Source organism: Patiria miniata, unplaced genomic scaffold (genome assembly GCF_015706575.1).
Source record: "Patiria miniata isolate m_02_andy unplaced genomic scaffold, ASM1570657v1 HiC_scaffold_26, whole genome shotgun sequence".
NCBI classification, from domain to species: domain Eukaryota; kingdom Metazoa; phylum Echinodermata; class Asteroidea; order Valvatida; family Asterinidae; genus Patiria; species Patiria miniata.
This window is the reverse complement of record NW_024037065.1, coordinates 6533470-6549052: the sequence shown is the minus strand read 5'-3', so window position 1 is coordinate 6549052 and position 15583 is coordinate 6533470. Positions and strand designations below refer to the sequence as shown.

The window sequence follows — 15583 nt, the reverse complement described above, 5'->3', positions numbered from 1 at the left end:
GACCCTCTGATCATGAGTCACGAACCTTATTTAGTCCAGCGCCACACTCCCAACACAAGTATTATATGTACCATCCTCGTCCCCAGCGCTTACTTTATTTCCAACATCGTTTCCAATCGCAATCATTCGTCCATGCCTTCTCCAAAATATTCATTTTCTTTCCAATTTGTTCATATTAATATGAAATGCGATACTGCATGTTGTCTCGATAAGATCGTAACAGTTTAATTAAAATAAAATCGTGTATTTGTAGCTCACGCCATGCTCGCGCTGCGACGAATTGATTTTTTTTTACCCCAGGCACCGCATACAAAAACAAACGCAAATGTAATGCGCAGGCAGGCACCAGACTAGTCTCATTTGCATACGTGTTCAAAAATCTTGCACATGTATGCAAATGATCCAATACCAGGGTGAGAGAGCAGCTAGTGGTGGGCGCGTACTGCTCGACACCCTGGGGACGAGGTTGTATATATTCTAATTAGCTATTGACGGGTTAGGTTTTGAACATCCTTCTTTGGATTTGTGTGGTGTTATTATTGGAAACGAACATGCACGAAAAGCACACGATCCTAGTACGCCTGGCCGGGTGGACTCAGACGTAATATACTAGCTTCGCACGTGGCAAGTCAACAAGTCAAGCTTTACGCGCGTGCCATCCGTTCAGAATGGTCTCCCGCGGCTTAGATATGTTTACATAACCCGAAATGTTGCCGGAAATACTTTCATCATTTTTAGAGAGTAGAAAAAAAATCGTAGCAACCTGTCGATTTGCAGTCCTCATGAATGGATCAACACGTGGCCAATTTGTAAACCATCTTTATAGTATCAAATAAAAAAAATAAAAAAATCTCAAATGATAATTTATGATTGTGTTTTTGTCCAGTACCGTGGCGCGCAAGGTAAAGGTCTTACCATGTTTAGTTTATAGAGATCGTTTTAGATAAATAAACATTTCCTGTAATCTTTTGAAACTTGGGAGTCCACACATTAATCTATTGCACCATTGTGTTCTACCTTAATTTTTTAATAAAATGTCACTATAAGCAACAAGCCTAAAACAAAAAAAGATTGTTTGGAAATTTGGAATGTTTCCATTAGGTGAGACTTATAAAGTTTTGCATGGTGCATGTGAACTCCGTGATTATGAACAGGCTTGCAGAAACACCGCATGTGAATGATAATTGATATCTTGTTTGAGTTGTTTGTTCTGAGAAGAGGCAGTTGTTTTAACTCGACGTTTCGAACAATATGCTCTGTTCGTCATCAGGATGACTGCCGGACTGTTGCTGGTGTTGTTTTAGTATGGATGCTAAGTTCAGTGACCTTTGAAGGCGGGAGATGGATGCAGGATGCTAAATTCTTTCCCTTATGCCTATTAAAATGTCGATGTGTCGTGATGTCTCGCAGGCCAATCAAATATTAGAAGTAAATCGCGAGGAAGCTATCATGGAATGGAGCACACTCGTGTCAAAGTTTCATTCAAATCACAATTGGTGCTTACTTGCTTGTGAAATCGAACTGCTGGTAGAATTTCAATGGCACACTAATTATTTTGAAAAGGACAAAAAGAACGCGGGATAGTATATTGCGCTACTTCACACTCCGTTAAAAGTTTCGAATGCCCCCCCCCCCCAAAAAAATATATATATATATATATCAAGGATAAAGACTGTACTTTATGCATTCAGGTTTGCTTGAATTTGTAAAAAAAAAAAAAAAAGGAGAGCGGAGCATTTTTTTGGGACACCCTGTATAATGCTGCAGTACGTCCCTCGGAGTAAAGGCAGATTATGCACTAGTCTTCATCTTTTATGTTCTTTTCTAACGAATAGAAGTACTTTTTATTTTGGGTGTCTCTGAAAATATACAAAATCGTATTGCCTTTGGCACTTAACAAACCCGTCCTGCAAGTAGACTTGTTCCCGGTCTCTGGGGCCTACATTATCAATTTTGATGTGGGAGGGAACCAGTCTATCCTCCGAGAACTGAATTTTTGCTGGGCCGGAAATAATTCATAATTTTTAAAGCGATTATTATTCCATAATTATCATGGGCCGATTTTGTTTCGTTCTGTTATTACATGTCTCCTACAAAAAAAGTGAATAACCTTTGTATTGCTAAAAAGTTAGCAAAATACAAATCTAGTTTGTCTGTGCGAACGATAACACGGACAGTACATCCTTAGCGGTACATGGCAGCTTTGCTTAATTCTTGTGAGTTTTTTTTTTATTTGGTTTGAAGCAACAAAATTCCTACAAATCTTACGATGGTGCGTAAAAACTAACTTGCTGAAGTTTCAGCTCAGTGGATAATACACACATTTTGAGAATACAGAAAAAAGGGTCTCGTTACTAAATTCCGTTGCTAACGTGCTCACATGTGCCCGCGGGAAAAATTGCATAAACTACCTTCAATGATTGTTTTCTTCCAAAATGATACCATTTCAGGCGGAGTAATTTCACAGGGGATTTTGGTACCAATCCTATCTTCGCTTTGAGCAAAGAGTTTCTTTAATAGGTAATTGCAAAGTGTTCCTGTATACATGTACATTTGTACGTGCCTTTGAAAAGGTCCGCACAACAACCTTCAATTTTCCACCAGCATGTAAACAGCAACATCAACTAATCACATACCGACCGGGTTACCTATACCCACGTGCCGACATTTTCTTGTGTGACACCACACGTGCCACTCACGCGCGCACATGTCGCGCGCCTAAATTACCCGTCGTTAGTGCAGTTTACTTGATGGAAAACCACCGAGATTTCCCGACAATTATTTTTAACCCATGTACGATGAGTGACAACAAGTAGGAAATCATCCTCTCTTTTCCCTCATTAAAATGTGATTCTGAGTAATTAGTTCTGGCCCCCTTTATTGACCTGAGAATGACCCTCCCAACGGGCCACGACCTGGATAGATACACGTTGCCCCTCTTCACATACTCTTAGGGCGTGGTCGGTATAGCCCCCCCCCCTCCACCGCAGGTTGTCACGGCTAAACTTTTAATCTGTAATACAAGAACTTATTAACCTGTACGCGAAAACAATATCATAAATAAATACCCTTCACAGTATCACACTTTGAAAATGAAACAACTGTTCTCACTTCAGCACCTGCGACATAGAGAGTCGGAGTGATTTTTATAATAATTGATTGAAAGCCTTTTACGATTCAAGATAATTAACGTTGGAAACTTTGAAATCAGCTTTTTAATTACAGACTTCAATTTCAGTTAAAGGGAAAATACAACATTTGCAAACATCAAAAAATAAAACTACCAAATCATTTTGAAATACCTTGCTGGACTGTTAGTGAATGACAGTGTAAAGCATCCTGTAAAATCATGGCACCTGGTATACTGTCATTTTCAAAAAAAGTGGAATTTTTGTATCAATTTCCAACGCTGATCGGCCGATCACCGTTGGAAAAAAACTGGCTTGTTTTCAAATACTGGCCCCAATTGACCATCGCACTTGTTTGCAATCGATTACAAACCTATGAACGGGTACGAGCCAGCTAGACTGGTTCCCCGACCTTACAATTCCCAAATGTATGTAAACTGCTCTGTTTCTTCTTATATGGAGTCAGGGAACCAGACTACAGGAAAATGATTGTTTTTCTTGGTTTTTATAGCATTTTCGAACCCAAAACCTCAAAAAAGTCAGTGTAACTATATTTGCTATATATTTCCAACCCCCCAATTCCATCCATTTCTGAAAATTACAGTAAAAGCAAATGATGTATATTCCCTTTAAATCTCAAATAACGGTCTACCTTTTTTTGGCGCGAGGTCTTGACCTACTAGATCAAATTCCAGTTTTCATCATGCATCGGCCTTAGAAATCACGTCGAAGATCCCTAACAGTCCTGAATCCTCCAGTTTTAATACGAATTTTGCACACCCCCTAGGGAGTTAGGGTTAACATGAGATACACAAGTTCTCACCAATATTAAGATGAACATTTTGTCGATAACCTGAAATTAACTTTGAATAAAAGCCCGAGGAAAAAATACATTATTCAAGAGGTATCAATCAAACTAAATGTCAAGTTCATATACTAGTCCAGTTTTTCGTCTTTTAACATTTGAAATACAATTCTCACGTTGCTGTTCGACAAAATCCTATTTCTCGATTTATTTTTGGAATCAGAGAGTCGATACAGATTTTGTAAAGCTATAAGAATACTTCGTATAGGCATATGGCAATATGGACACGTTAATGAAGTGTGGTTGATACTCCGGCAACATTTTTAAGAACAATATTTGTGCCATGCGCGGCCATTGCACAATAGTGCACCTCTTTCGCGTAACGGACATTTCGATAACATGGCAATAACACGCACCACCTTATCCCGCTTAACGGGAAACTGAAGTTTGGATGTCTGGATGTGGCTAATGTCGGCAGGGAAGAATATTGTTTTCAGTGAAACCACAAATGACATTTGGCAAAGTAAATGAACCCTGCATAAAAGTAAACCGACGTCATTACTCAAACGCGACGGGGAGGGCCTAGTGGGGGAAGGAGAGGGAGATCGCGTGCTAGTATATTAGTGGGGCAGATAGGGGAAATATATGAGGGGGGGGGGAGGGGTGCTCACTTTGATGATACAAGCATGGCATTTGGCACACCGAGTTTCATGTCTTAAGTAAGATATTTTGGCTAAGGGCCATCGCAGATTTGTCCTTTGAAAAAAGATAGGTATAGAATAACAAGCAATTTTCAAAATTTTAAAAATGGCTGCCATTGCTTGTTATTTTACGTATATTTGTTTCAAAGGACAAATCTACGATCATGGCCCAATAGCCAAGTATCTTTCTCATACATGACCTACTCTCACTGTGTGCCAAATGCCATACTTGTATTAGCAAAATGAACAATCCCTCTCTGCCGTACTATATAGGGTTGTATTTATTTGGCCAGTTTTGTTCAAAGTTAAACCGCAATATAATGGTGCCAAATAATCAATATTGAGTTTAGCCCTGCACCAATCCAAATAGAACCCTGAATCGGTTGAGACTCATGCGTTCGAGTCCCACCCGAGTATAAGCTTGTGAAGTTATTATTCTTTTTTCTTCTCGCAAACCCTCGTACAACACTGAGTGTACATTGCTTATAAAATTAGGTCGGGCATAAGGGCAAAACCAAGTATTAAATTAATATTTCCTCAACACAACAACATCCATCTTATAAAAATAGGGCCATCCGGCATTCAAGTTTAGGCCTACAGTTATAAAATCGATGTGCACGATTTGATTCAATCTCTGAACGATGTTTTTGCACTTGCAAGATCAACTCGCTTACTTTCACGTTCTCTTAGCAAATGTTGGTTCCGTAGCCTGATCCCTGTCCCCAATCCAGGCATTGTCCTTTGGACTTCAAATATTAAGGGGGGGAGCGGGAAACAGTCTATTGGTTCCGGTCACGAGCAATTATGCCGACTGCGACATGTCATTTTGGCTGGAAAACTTTCTGTGTTGAGCAGATCATGCTTTGCATGCAGCTTGTTACAACGGATAATTTAGTAACTAACGGATAACGTATCACCAACCGATCATGGCACAAAATTGACCGATAGTGTATCACTAACCGATAATGTAACACAAAATCGACCGATAGTGCACTGAAGTAAAATGTACTACACTATCAGTCAATGTTGTTACATTAGGGAGGTTTCGCAAGCGAACGGATACGCGTACAAATACGTTTAGCTATCCGTATCCGTTTTTCACTTACGTGTAGCGAGCGAGATATGCGTGTCGTCTGCACGCACTGATCTCTATATAAAGACTGGATAGCGGATATGCATACAACATTCACACAGTAGACTTCGCACATTGACCAATTCGCCCCCGGTCTCACGAAGATGGCCGCGTATAATACGAACGTTCTACGCGTAAATACGCGCGCGTTGTATCAACAGCTGACGCGCATTTTGGTCACGTACACATATTATGATGTTCTAAAAGGGACACATTTCCGTAGTGATTATTATTTCAAAACGCCGAAAAAGTTATATTTGCGGCATTTTAGTAACCACGACGTTAGAAAAATTGTAGTTAATTTTGTTCAGTGATGGTGGTCAAAATATAAGTCAAGTGAACCGCGACGTTACAAAAGAAATCATGCTGTCTATAAAAACGGCAACTTGTCCTTTGTAGATCACCAGCCGGTCTCACCAATATGGCGTCAAATTCGTACATCGTGCGGCTCTGTATTAGCTATCCAGTCTTTATATAGAGATCAGTGTCTGCACGTTTAGCGGCTAGTGAGTAGCGTATGACGTCATACGTGCAGACGACACGCATATCTCGCTCGCTACACGTAAGTGAAAAACGGATACGGATAGCTAAACGTATTTGTACGCGTATCCGTTCGCTTGCGAAACCTCCCTAATATCGGTTGGTGATACGTTATCCGATTGTACGGATAAGTTGTAACAGCAGCTCCTAGATGCTGCCTCCTTTTCAATTCAGGCCTGCTATACGGTGAGCGGTTAATGAACTTGCGAAAGTGCCACAAAAAATGCCGTGACCACACTCTGCACGTAGGCAGCTGTTCTCAATCCCCTCGACCTTAATTTATCCAAATTGAATGCATCCGATGGGAAGATTCAAGTCTTGAAGTTGAGAGCATCAAGAGTTCTGTTCCGCAGTTCGAAGAAATGAACTTGAAGACGCGGACCACGACTTGCATGCATTATGGTGGGCAAGTTGCCAACTTGGTTCCAAGCTGGATACCTGAAAACCGCAAAATGTTCAAGTAGTTATGTGGACTATTATATTCTTACTTTAAAATGACTCCAACTATTATTCCCGTGACGCGTTTTAAATGAGTCAAACGAAAAGACTCCTTTAAAGGTATATGGTAAAATTTTCCTTTTTTGTGCATTCGTTTTTCGTATGAAGCACCAAATTGCTCAAAATCTTAAGAAGGGTGCTTAACAAACTAACCATGTTGAAGTTTCAAATCAATGGATAATGTACATTTTTTGGGGAAAACTTAAGCCCCCTTTTTGGGGCCTCATATTTTCGAAACGCACGTAAAAACTTATATACCCGTGGGCACATTTTCTCCCCACCACCTTAGACTACGACACAATTTCAGGCGGACTAATTTTACAAGGTATTTGGTATCACTCCTATCTTCACTTTGAGTTTGAGTAAGGTCTGCAAGGATGTTCTCGTTAAATTGCTAGATGCTTTAAACTTTCCCGGTAATGTTCCTATGTGCCTTTTAATACAGCGGTGAAAAATACAAATTTGCCGTTGATTTTATTTAGTAAACTACACGTTCATTCGAGTTTGTCGTGATTGCTACTGCTTCCCCCATATATCCACACGCTAGATTTTATTTTCTTCAGTCATCGTCTCAAGTCGATTTGCTTATCTCAGCGTGTACGCCTGGCACGTGTCACTTTTTCTTGGGAGGGACTGTTGTATGCAAATTCTGACAGCGTCCAAAATTTGGGCTGTGATTGATAGGTTGCCTTTGTCAGTTTATTTGTCAGGAAAAAGTTTGGCAGCCCACCGCACACGTCCTACGCGTGCGTGACGCGCTTACTTTTTGGCAAGACGATAAACTCCGCCCACTTTACGCAATTACTGTTACAACGGTTGCATATCCGAAATACCAAAAAATTGGCCCACAGTTGGAAAGCATCCCCAATTCGGGATCAGATTTTAGCAGTTTCGCACAATTTAATATAATTTCTTCGACAAATTGTCGTCAAAACGTGTTTTAACAATATCTGTCTGTGCAGTGGAGAGTACAGTAATCCTTACCCAGAGGGAGGAACTACTATGGAAAGCACAGCACTATGCTAATGAGCAAGAAAAGTGTTTGAGTTTGCAGCTTGTTTGCCAACCTGCCATGATTTCCGCTGCAAGTTTCAGACGACCCGCTGGCTACGTTGTATATTGTACGTGAACTACTAACGAGCATGGATCCGCAAAGGAAAGTTACACATCTCTGATGTTTTCTTCTGTGTTTGCCATCCAAAACGGGAAATAACCGACACCAAACCGTTCTCAAATGGAATAATATTTGTTTGCTGACGTTTCGCTTGGATTGGAATACCCTACTTCCCGAAAAATGCCAGGATTTTACGCGAGGTTTTTGAGGGCCAGTTGTGTCCTTTGCGCCGTGCGAATGCCCACGCTGCTCCTTTTCCTGCAGTGCACATGTCTACTTTTCGCGGCGCCAGCTTTTGGTAAGTTCTCGCTGGCCTGGCTATTGCCGTAAAGACGGGAAAAGCAGTTTGTTTTTCAACAGTTTTGTGTGTCCTTTTGCATCGTATTAATGCCGTGGTAGAGAGTGGTCCAGGGATTGTGAATTTTGTAAGCTTATTTATCCACTGTGGTTTATCAACAAACTCCCAGTAGTCCCACGACATGGAAATATGGAGTGTTTTTCCCCACAGATCTCGTGCTTCGAATGCTTAATTTTTCGTGTAGTGTGGGGCCGGCCAAATTGGTACAAATAGGCCTAAGCATAGATCTACGGACTTCAGACGCTTTTTGGAGGAATATGCGGAATTCTCAAATACTAATTTGTAACTGTGAGACGCCAATGCTACAAAATTGCACTCGGTGTTTGGTTGAATCCTAATCTGTGTACTTTTAGATGTGCCATAGAAAGTCATCCCAACTTTCTGGAATAGCAAAACAATTAAAGTCGACAGAAACTAATAATTGTTACAATGTATACATACGCCTACCTTTTATTTTTACAATGTATATATAAATGGTATAAATGTTATAAATGTGTATGACATGGAACTGATGAATTAAATTTCTCTAAATCAATGGTGTCAATTTTTAATTTGTTCACATAGAAAATCTGGACACATGAGCAAATCATTCTATTTTGTTTTCACTATATTTATTATCATTATTAGCACACCTCTTAAAATATAAAGACCAGCTTTTTAAAGGTTTTTTTTTTACTTCACCAAAATATCTCACATTTATAAACAGCATTTTAGGCCCGGCTTTGTAATTGAAATATTGCACTACTAAATTAAAGAATTGCACAGGTCTTTATTCAGGCCTGTTAGAAACAGCACTTTTAGTAATTTATGTAATTCTATAAATATTATAATTTTTTGTTGTTGAAAGACTTCTAACTTTCCATTGAGAGCAAAGTAGGTCATGTTTTTCAAAGACTGTGCTGTTAAATTTAATTATGTACTTGTGAAACATCTATTTTTCCTTAAAAAAAAAAGAATATTGATAAGATCAAAAATAAACTTTAATTTAAAGTGTGTGCATGCGTTGGAATTCATTTTACTTTAGGCCGAAAATAAACATCTATTTTCAATGTGCGCATTTCATTGTGCGTTTACCATTTTACAGCGTATGAAACTGTGATGCGTACTCTGAAAAGTCATGTGTGCACACTGACGGATGTAAAAGCTGAAAAAATGATCACGCAGCAGTTTTGCGAGTAGAAAAATCCAGTCTTAATAAAATTCGGATAAGCTTTAAATAGCAAAGTACACATTTTACAAAATAAACATTTCAAGACAAGATGTTACTTCTCAATGAAGCGTACAGGCTATGAATATTATAATAATAATATTAATAATCATAACAGCATGTATATTGTGCTTTTAACTAAGATTAAAGCATTTAACGTTATTTAATAGTCAATGTTTTATTAATTATGGAGAATCTGAAAATGAAAATCAAGACAGGCATAGTTAGTTTGTTTCATAAACTGCTCCCTTTTAAAGCCAATCATTAATATCTATCTTTTTCCCCACCATAAAAATTGTTTCTTTTAGTTTCACATAAAAACTTTGAATATTGTACACATACATGCGTCCTACATTTCATTCGCTACAAAGCTTCAACTGTTAACACAGTGCGCAAAATGGAGGGACGCTTTTTCACGTTGCTTTTCGAACAAGTGACGTTTATGCATCATGCAGTGCGCACTACACATTGATTTTTTCGGCCTTATTATACTTCTAGAAACTTTGAAATAGGGCCTGACAGGTGTTCATATACAGCGTGTGTCAATAAAAACGCAGGAGTCAAAGCGATTTTTTATCTGAGAAAATTATGCTACTGGTGTGCCTAATTTGATAAGGATTTGATTGTCCATAATTTCATCTTTGACAAGATTTTTGTTTGGTGGAATTTGGACTTTTGGTTCAAAAGTTATGACAAGTTGTGTGAAGCCCTTCTGAAGCAGGTTGGTCTGATTCAATGACCTTAACACAACGACCAGTTATGTACAATGCAGGTATGCATTGAAGACAATTAAACCAGAACAAAACTTTCTTTGAAACAACTGATGATAAGTATCACTTAAATTTAATAACTGGACTATCATTGTTTCAAAGCATCATGAATGTCGTCTCTGACATATCAAATAACATTGATTGTGGACTAAAGGATTATGTAAGCCTAATCCTGCCACACATGTCCTTCTTTGTGATCCACAAATACTTTCACCTGTACTGAATTCAAACCTTTCATTAGGTATGTGTGATTTCACAAATCAGACCAGCTTGGAATTTATAACCCTTCTTCAATGTAGCCTACTCTATCTCTGGACAGGATTGTCCAAATGAGATGGGATAAAAAGCATAGTGAAGAGAAGGAAAGGTACTTTAAAAAGAGGGTTAACATTATGATGAAAAGGGGTGGTTTATATTCTTAATATTTTGTTTCTAATCCTGCGTTTTTATTGACACACGCTGTACATGTTCATTTGTGTGCATACGTGCACTTCTTTTTGCTGCAGCAAGCTATTAACTTACATCGTTTCAGGGAAAAAATTAATAAATACTTCCTTTACACGATATTCATCCTCAGCAGTCTAGTGAAGAAGCTGCTGTCTGTTTGTTAGTCCCAATACCTCCTTCAAAATAGATACTGCCTTATCATAGCAGTGCATCTGTTATTGTAAATCCCAAGGCATTAAAGTGTTTATTTAAACCACTCAAGTGCGCTAGGGCCACACACTATACCATCAAACCCAACTAAAAAAAGCAGAAATTTATGTCTAGGGACCTTACGGGGTCACTAAAAAACTTGCATTTGTGCCATGTGATTTCTGAGAAATGTGGCAATTGACAACATTAAATCTTTTTTTTTATATATTTTTTAAAAACAAATTTGTCAATTGGTAATACATACATGTTGAAGGACACAAAGACAAAACACTACACAAAAGCATGCAAAGTTATGGCAGTTTCTCATATTGTAAAAACTTTATTTTGTTGAGAAACGTGTTTACATAAAAGGTACAAACAATTACATTCACATTTACATACAATTACATTCACAACATGTTGCAACATGAATTGTCTTGTATTCTGTAGGGATTGTACCCATAGAGAGTCTGAAATGATGCATATATTCAATTGTATGTTAATTAATCTCCAAGATTATATAGTTAGCGTTCAAAATAGTTTCTTTTTTGTATATAAATTCAGTCATCTATATTAAGAAGACTTTCTGTCATGATCAAAAACTTCGCTCTTAAAAAAATCTAGATTACTTTCAATCAGAAAAAAATACCGTGATGCAGATGAAATGTTAACTCTGCCCCTTGATGCACCAGGGGGCCACAGTTACATTTCAGCCGAGGGCTTTTAACACTTGAGTTCAAGAGTTTCCTTCTCCTGGGATGAAATGACTCCAGAATGCCCTTTCTATGTGTGTGGCCAACATTTTGTTATGGTTGTAGTGGAAAATAATGGTATATTAATCGTGTATTGTAAACCCACATTGAAATTGGTGTTAAATTTGAAACATATTGAGTGATTCCATTGAGAGTACACGCTGGTAATATCCAAAGAGGGAAACTAGGGACTAGATGATGTAGAGTGCAAATCATTCTAAATTGAGATTAAAATACTCTGATAAAGGATCAATCCAGTGGAAAATCAGTAAAAAGTCGACGTGTCCATTCGAAGAAATTCAATGTATAATGTCTGGTCCCTAGTTTCAGATGATGGGAGTGAATTTTCATTTCTGAGAATAAAGTGAATTGGCACTCTTTGGAAATATAGGAAGTACATTTTTGTACATTTGTATACTTCAAAGAAGTCTTGGACTTTGTTATGAAAAGCAAATGCACACAGTAGTTATTGAAGAGTTTATTTCCAAAATATACCATTCTGTTCCCTTTTAGAATCCTGCTCTTTCCTCCTGGCTGCCCAAAAGCAATTCTAATTTACTTAAACACAACTTAAGAACACAATAAGGTGAACAATGAAGTTTAGAAACAGCTGTTAGATCTATACAGGGTGTCTAAAAGGGCAACCGAAATCCATTACATTCCTAACAAATGACAATTGAGACCCTGGACAGTTTGAAAATTGACACTTATTTTGAATTGGCCATATCTCAATAAATTTTTAGCCGATTGAAAAGATTTTTTCGTTTCTGAAAAGCTAATGGACTGTATGCATAGATATTTGCAATGTATTTTTTTTATAAGCTGTGAAAAAGAGGACGCTCTAAGGGTTCAGGTTTTGTGTTTTGAGACACCCTGTAAACTGTATTTTTTTTCTTTAAAGTTTCATAACCGTGCGGCAACATTTTCACCTTTTTTTCAAATGTGTGTGTGGTGTTTTAGAAATAAACTCTTCCATGAATTTTTGAAACTATTCCTTAAATCTGTTGAAATTGGTCTGTAGTCCTGGACCTGGAGTATATTTCAAGACTTAAAAACCCAAAGAAGATATTATCCTTTATCCAGATACATGTTGCTCTGAATGGTTTGAGTGAAATAATTTACCTTTTTTGAAAAATGGGACTGGAGACTTGTTTTTGAGTCTGAGACTGGTTTGGAGCCCTCCAGTTTTGATAAGATAGATTATGATCTTGACCACATGGGCAGGAAGTTGCCCAAATTGGCCGGAGACGAATATCCGCAATATAAACCTAAATAAATACGGATCACCATCACTTCCTACCTGTAGTTCATGGGCAGTTTAACTTACATACTTCTGATATTGATCCCTTCTGTTTTGATAATGGTAGGCAGACCCTATCATGCAGGAAATCTGATGGAGAAATTAGGTATAATTCAATTATGTACCAGGCAAAAAGCCGATATGTGTTGCAAGTGTTGAAAGTGTATACAGACGAGATTAATTACAGATCACTTTGCCAATTTATAATCTTCAATTAATAACAAAATACTTGTGACTTTAAAGGGACACTTGGTCCTGGAACAGCCCAATTGGGCTACAAAACGCGCTTTGAACGAGATGATGATAATCGGAAATAACTTTTAAAAGTAGGATATAAACATCCACACAACTATCCTTTCAAAACTGGGGGTTTTTGTGTTGTTCCTGTATTATGCGTGCAAGAACGAATTTCGGGGTCCACTTTTGCGACCCCATAAATTCGAGCCGTTTGGATGCTAGTTGTGATTTCATTCGTACGCTTAAAGTGTTCGCCTTTTGCGGACGTTGAAGAAACCACAATTTTTTGCATTGGTGATTGGTCATCGCGCGCTGTTCCCGAGACACACAACGTGTGTAGCGTACATGAGAACGACACGAAAAACGTATTCGTACTCCGTCATGTCTGATGTAAACAAGCGGGAACGGTAAGACATTAGGTTGGTTTCCTTTCAACCAGATGTTTGAAATAGGCTAAGTAAACAATCCAAAACATAACATTTTCGGGGATTTCAGGACCTAGTGCCCCTTTAACCACAGAAGCGGAATATTTATTGATAAAAGCTTTATTAATTAAAGCTGCTCTCACTGTGCTATTTTTGCATTTCACTCTGAAACATACATTTTGTTTTTAAAAAGTTTTTCTAGCAATATCAAAGTTATTCCCTTTTTGAATGAGTCATTGAACAAATAACATTTGTCCTTTGTAAGTATATTTACCATACAAAATTACTGTTACAAATTCGCGGCTTGACAATAATTCAGGTGATTCTTTTGTTGATTATGTGCACAAAAGCAACCCTAAAATAAAAGCGTATTTTCAGAAGGTTGAAAAAGTCCAAAATTGAAACATGCAGCAGGGGTAGAGCAACATGAATGCCACTCTTAATAAATGCTAAATAATACCAGAATATTTTGTTCATGCTGTGAAGAACTGTAACTTGTTTCCCAAACTACACACATTGTAATAGAAATGATAGGCCTACTGAAGTTTCAGGATGACCTTCAGAGACTCTGAAACAAGAAAGACTTGTAAGGGCTCGGGGAGGGCAAGTTATAAATCAATATGAACCAGATTCAGCTAAACTGCTGGATCACTTTAAAGGTAGAGTACATCATTTGCAGCTATCCAAAAAGTAACTGACAAAATTATTGTTGAAAAGCATATTTGGTTTAAAGATGGTTATGGTACGAAACTCCATCTGGCATGCCGTTATTTTGAAGAAAACAATAAATGAAGGCTTTTCTAATGATGCGTCTAAAGATGTGTTTTGGTAATTTCCATTAGTAGTTCATTTTTTATTTGGCGAAGCTGTGAATGAGTGCACGCAAGTGTTGACATGACGCACACGCTGCAATCGACAGAACAATCTGTCTGGCTTGTTGTCCTTTCGAAGAAATCAAGAAATGTAGGTGATTTTCAGTGATCAGTCAATTTACTGATTTTTGGAATTTAGAGAGTGCTTTCATGAAATTATGGTTCATGAATGATCAAAATGTTGTGAATAGGTTTTCACTGTTTTCTTGAAAAAATGTGGACTACTGAGCTGAAAGTTCAACAATTTAGGTTTTGAGCATTTTCCTTTGGATATCGAGTGGTGGTATTCATGGAAACGAACAAAATGCAGGTTAGATCAAATAGGTTACATCAAATTTTGAAATGGAAAAAATACAAATTTCTTAATTCTTAAAAACTGAATTCCATTTAACTCCGAACGAACAATCAATTGAATTATATTTGGTGAGTTAATTTAGGAAATAACTGAGCCAATTCTGGACTTCTCAGGTTGGAACAGTTATTTCTGAAATTGGTAAAAATTCATGCTGGACTGTAAATATAGCAATTTGTTCTTTTCGTGGAAATTCAATTTGAAAGTGCACACATGTATCAAGGTTCAATTGGGGGCCGACCTCGAAAATAAGTTGACATGTTTTTATTAAGAGCAGTTCAGACTGCAGCAATTCAAGATATTGAAAGAATGACGGAAATATGTTGTGGCTGTAGAGGAGCTACCGGTACATGTGTATGGTTTAGTCCTACCCAAGACACTCAGCTGCACATCTGAAGTTGTCATCATTGGGTCAAGGTCCCTTTCACCCCTGGCTGAATCAGAAAATTAACTTTTGTGGTTTGCTGAGAAAAAGGGGACCCTGGTGTAAACAGCTCAGACAGAATGCCATACTCCATTTATCAGATTATATTTATTTCAAAGAATTTACTCTAATTAAGAAACAGTAATTGATGGGAGTCTTCACGGTTGGAAAATGATGGCATATAATTAAGGACATCATAACCTGAGTGCACTAGTGTGTCTCGACTATGGGGGAAATTACAGGTGTTGCACATCTGTGCATATATGGTGCTTTTTGTGACCACTTTTAAGGGCCCAGTCAACACCACTTTTGTGTGTACATGTATACCAATT

General features: G+C 37.9%; 1 protein-coding gene across 2 annotated transcripts in view; it reads left to right on the top strand.

Moving 5' to 3' along the window:
- The first annotated feature begins 7868 nt into the window (after positions 1-7868).
- Positions 7869-15583, top strand: part of LOC119733977 — a 72640-nt gene continuing 64925 nt past the window's right edge. For both annotated transcript variants that reach the window (XM_038207357.1, XM_038207356.1), the window contains exon 1: positions 7869-8216. In XM_038207357.1, the coding sequence (XP_038063285.1) occupies positions 8099-8216 (118 nt within the window). In that variant the 5' untranslated portion in view covers positions 7869-8098. The remainder of the gene's footprint in view (positions 8217-15583) is intronic.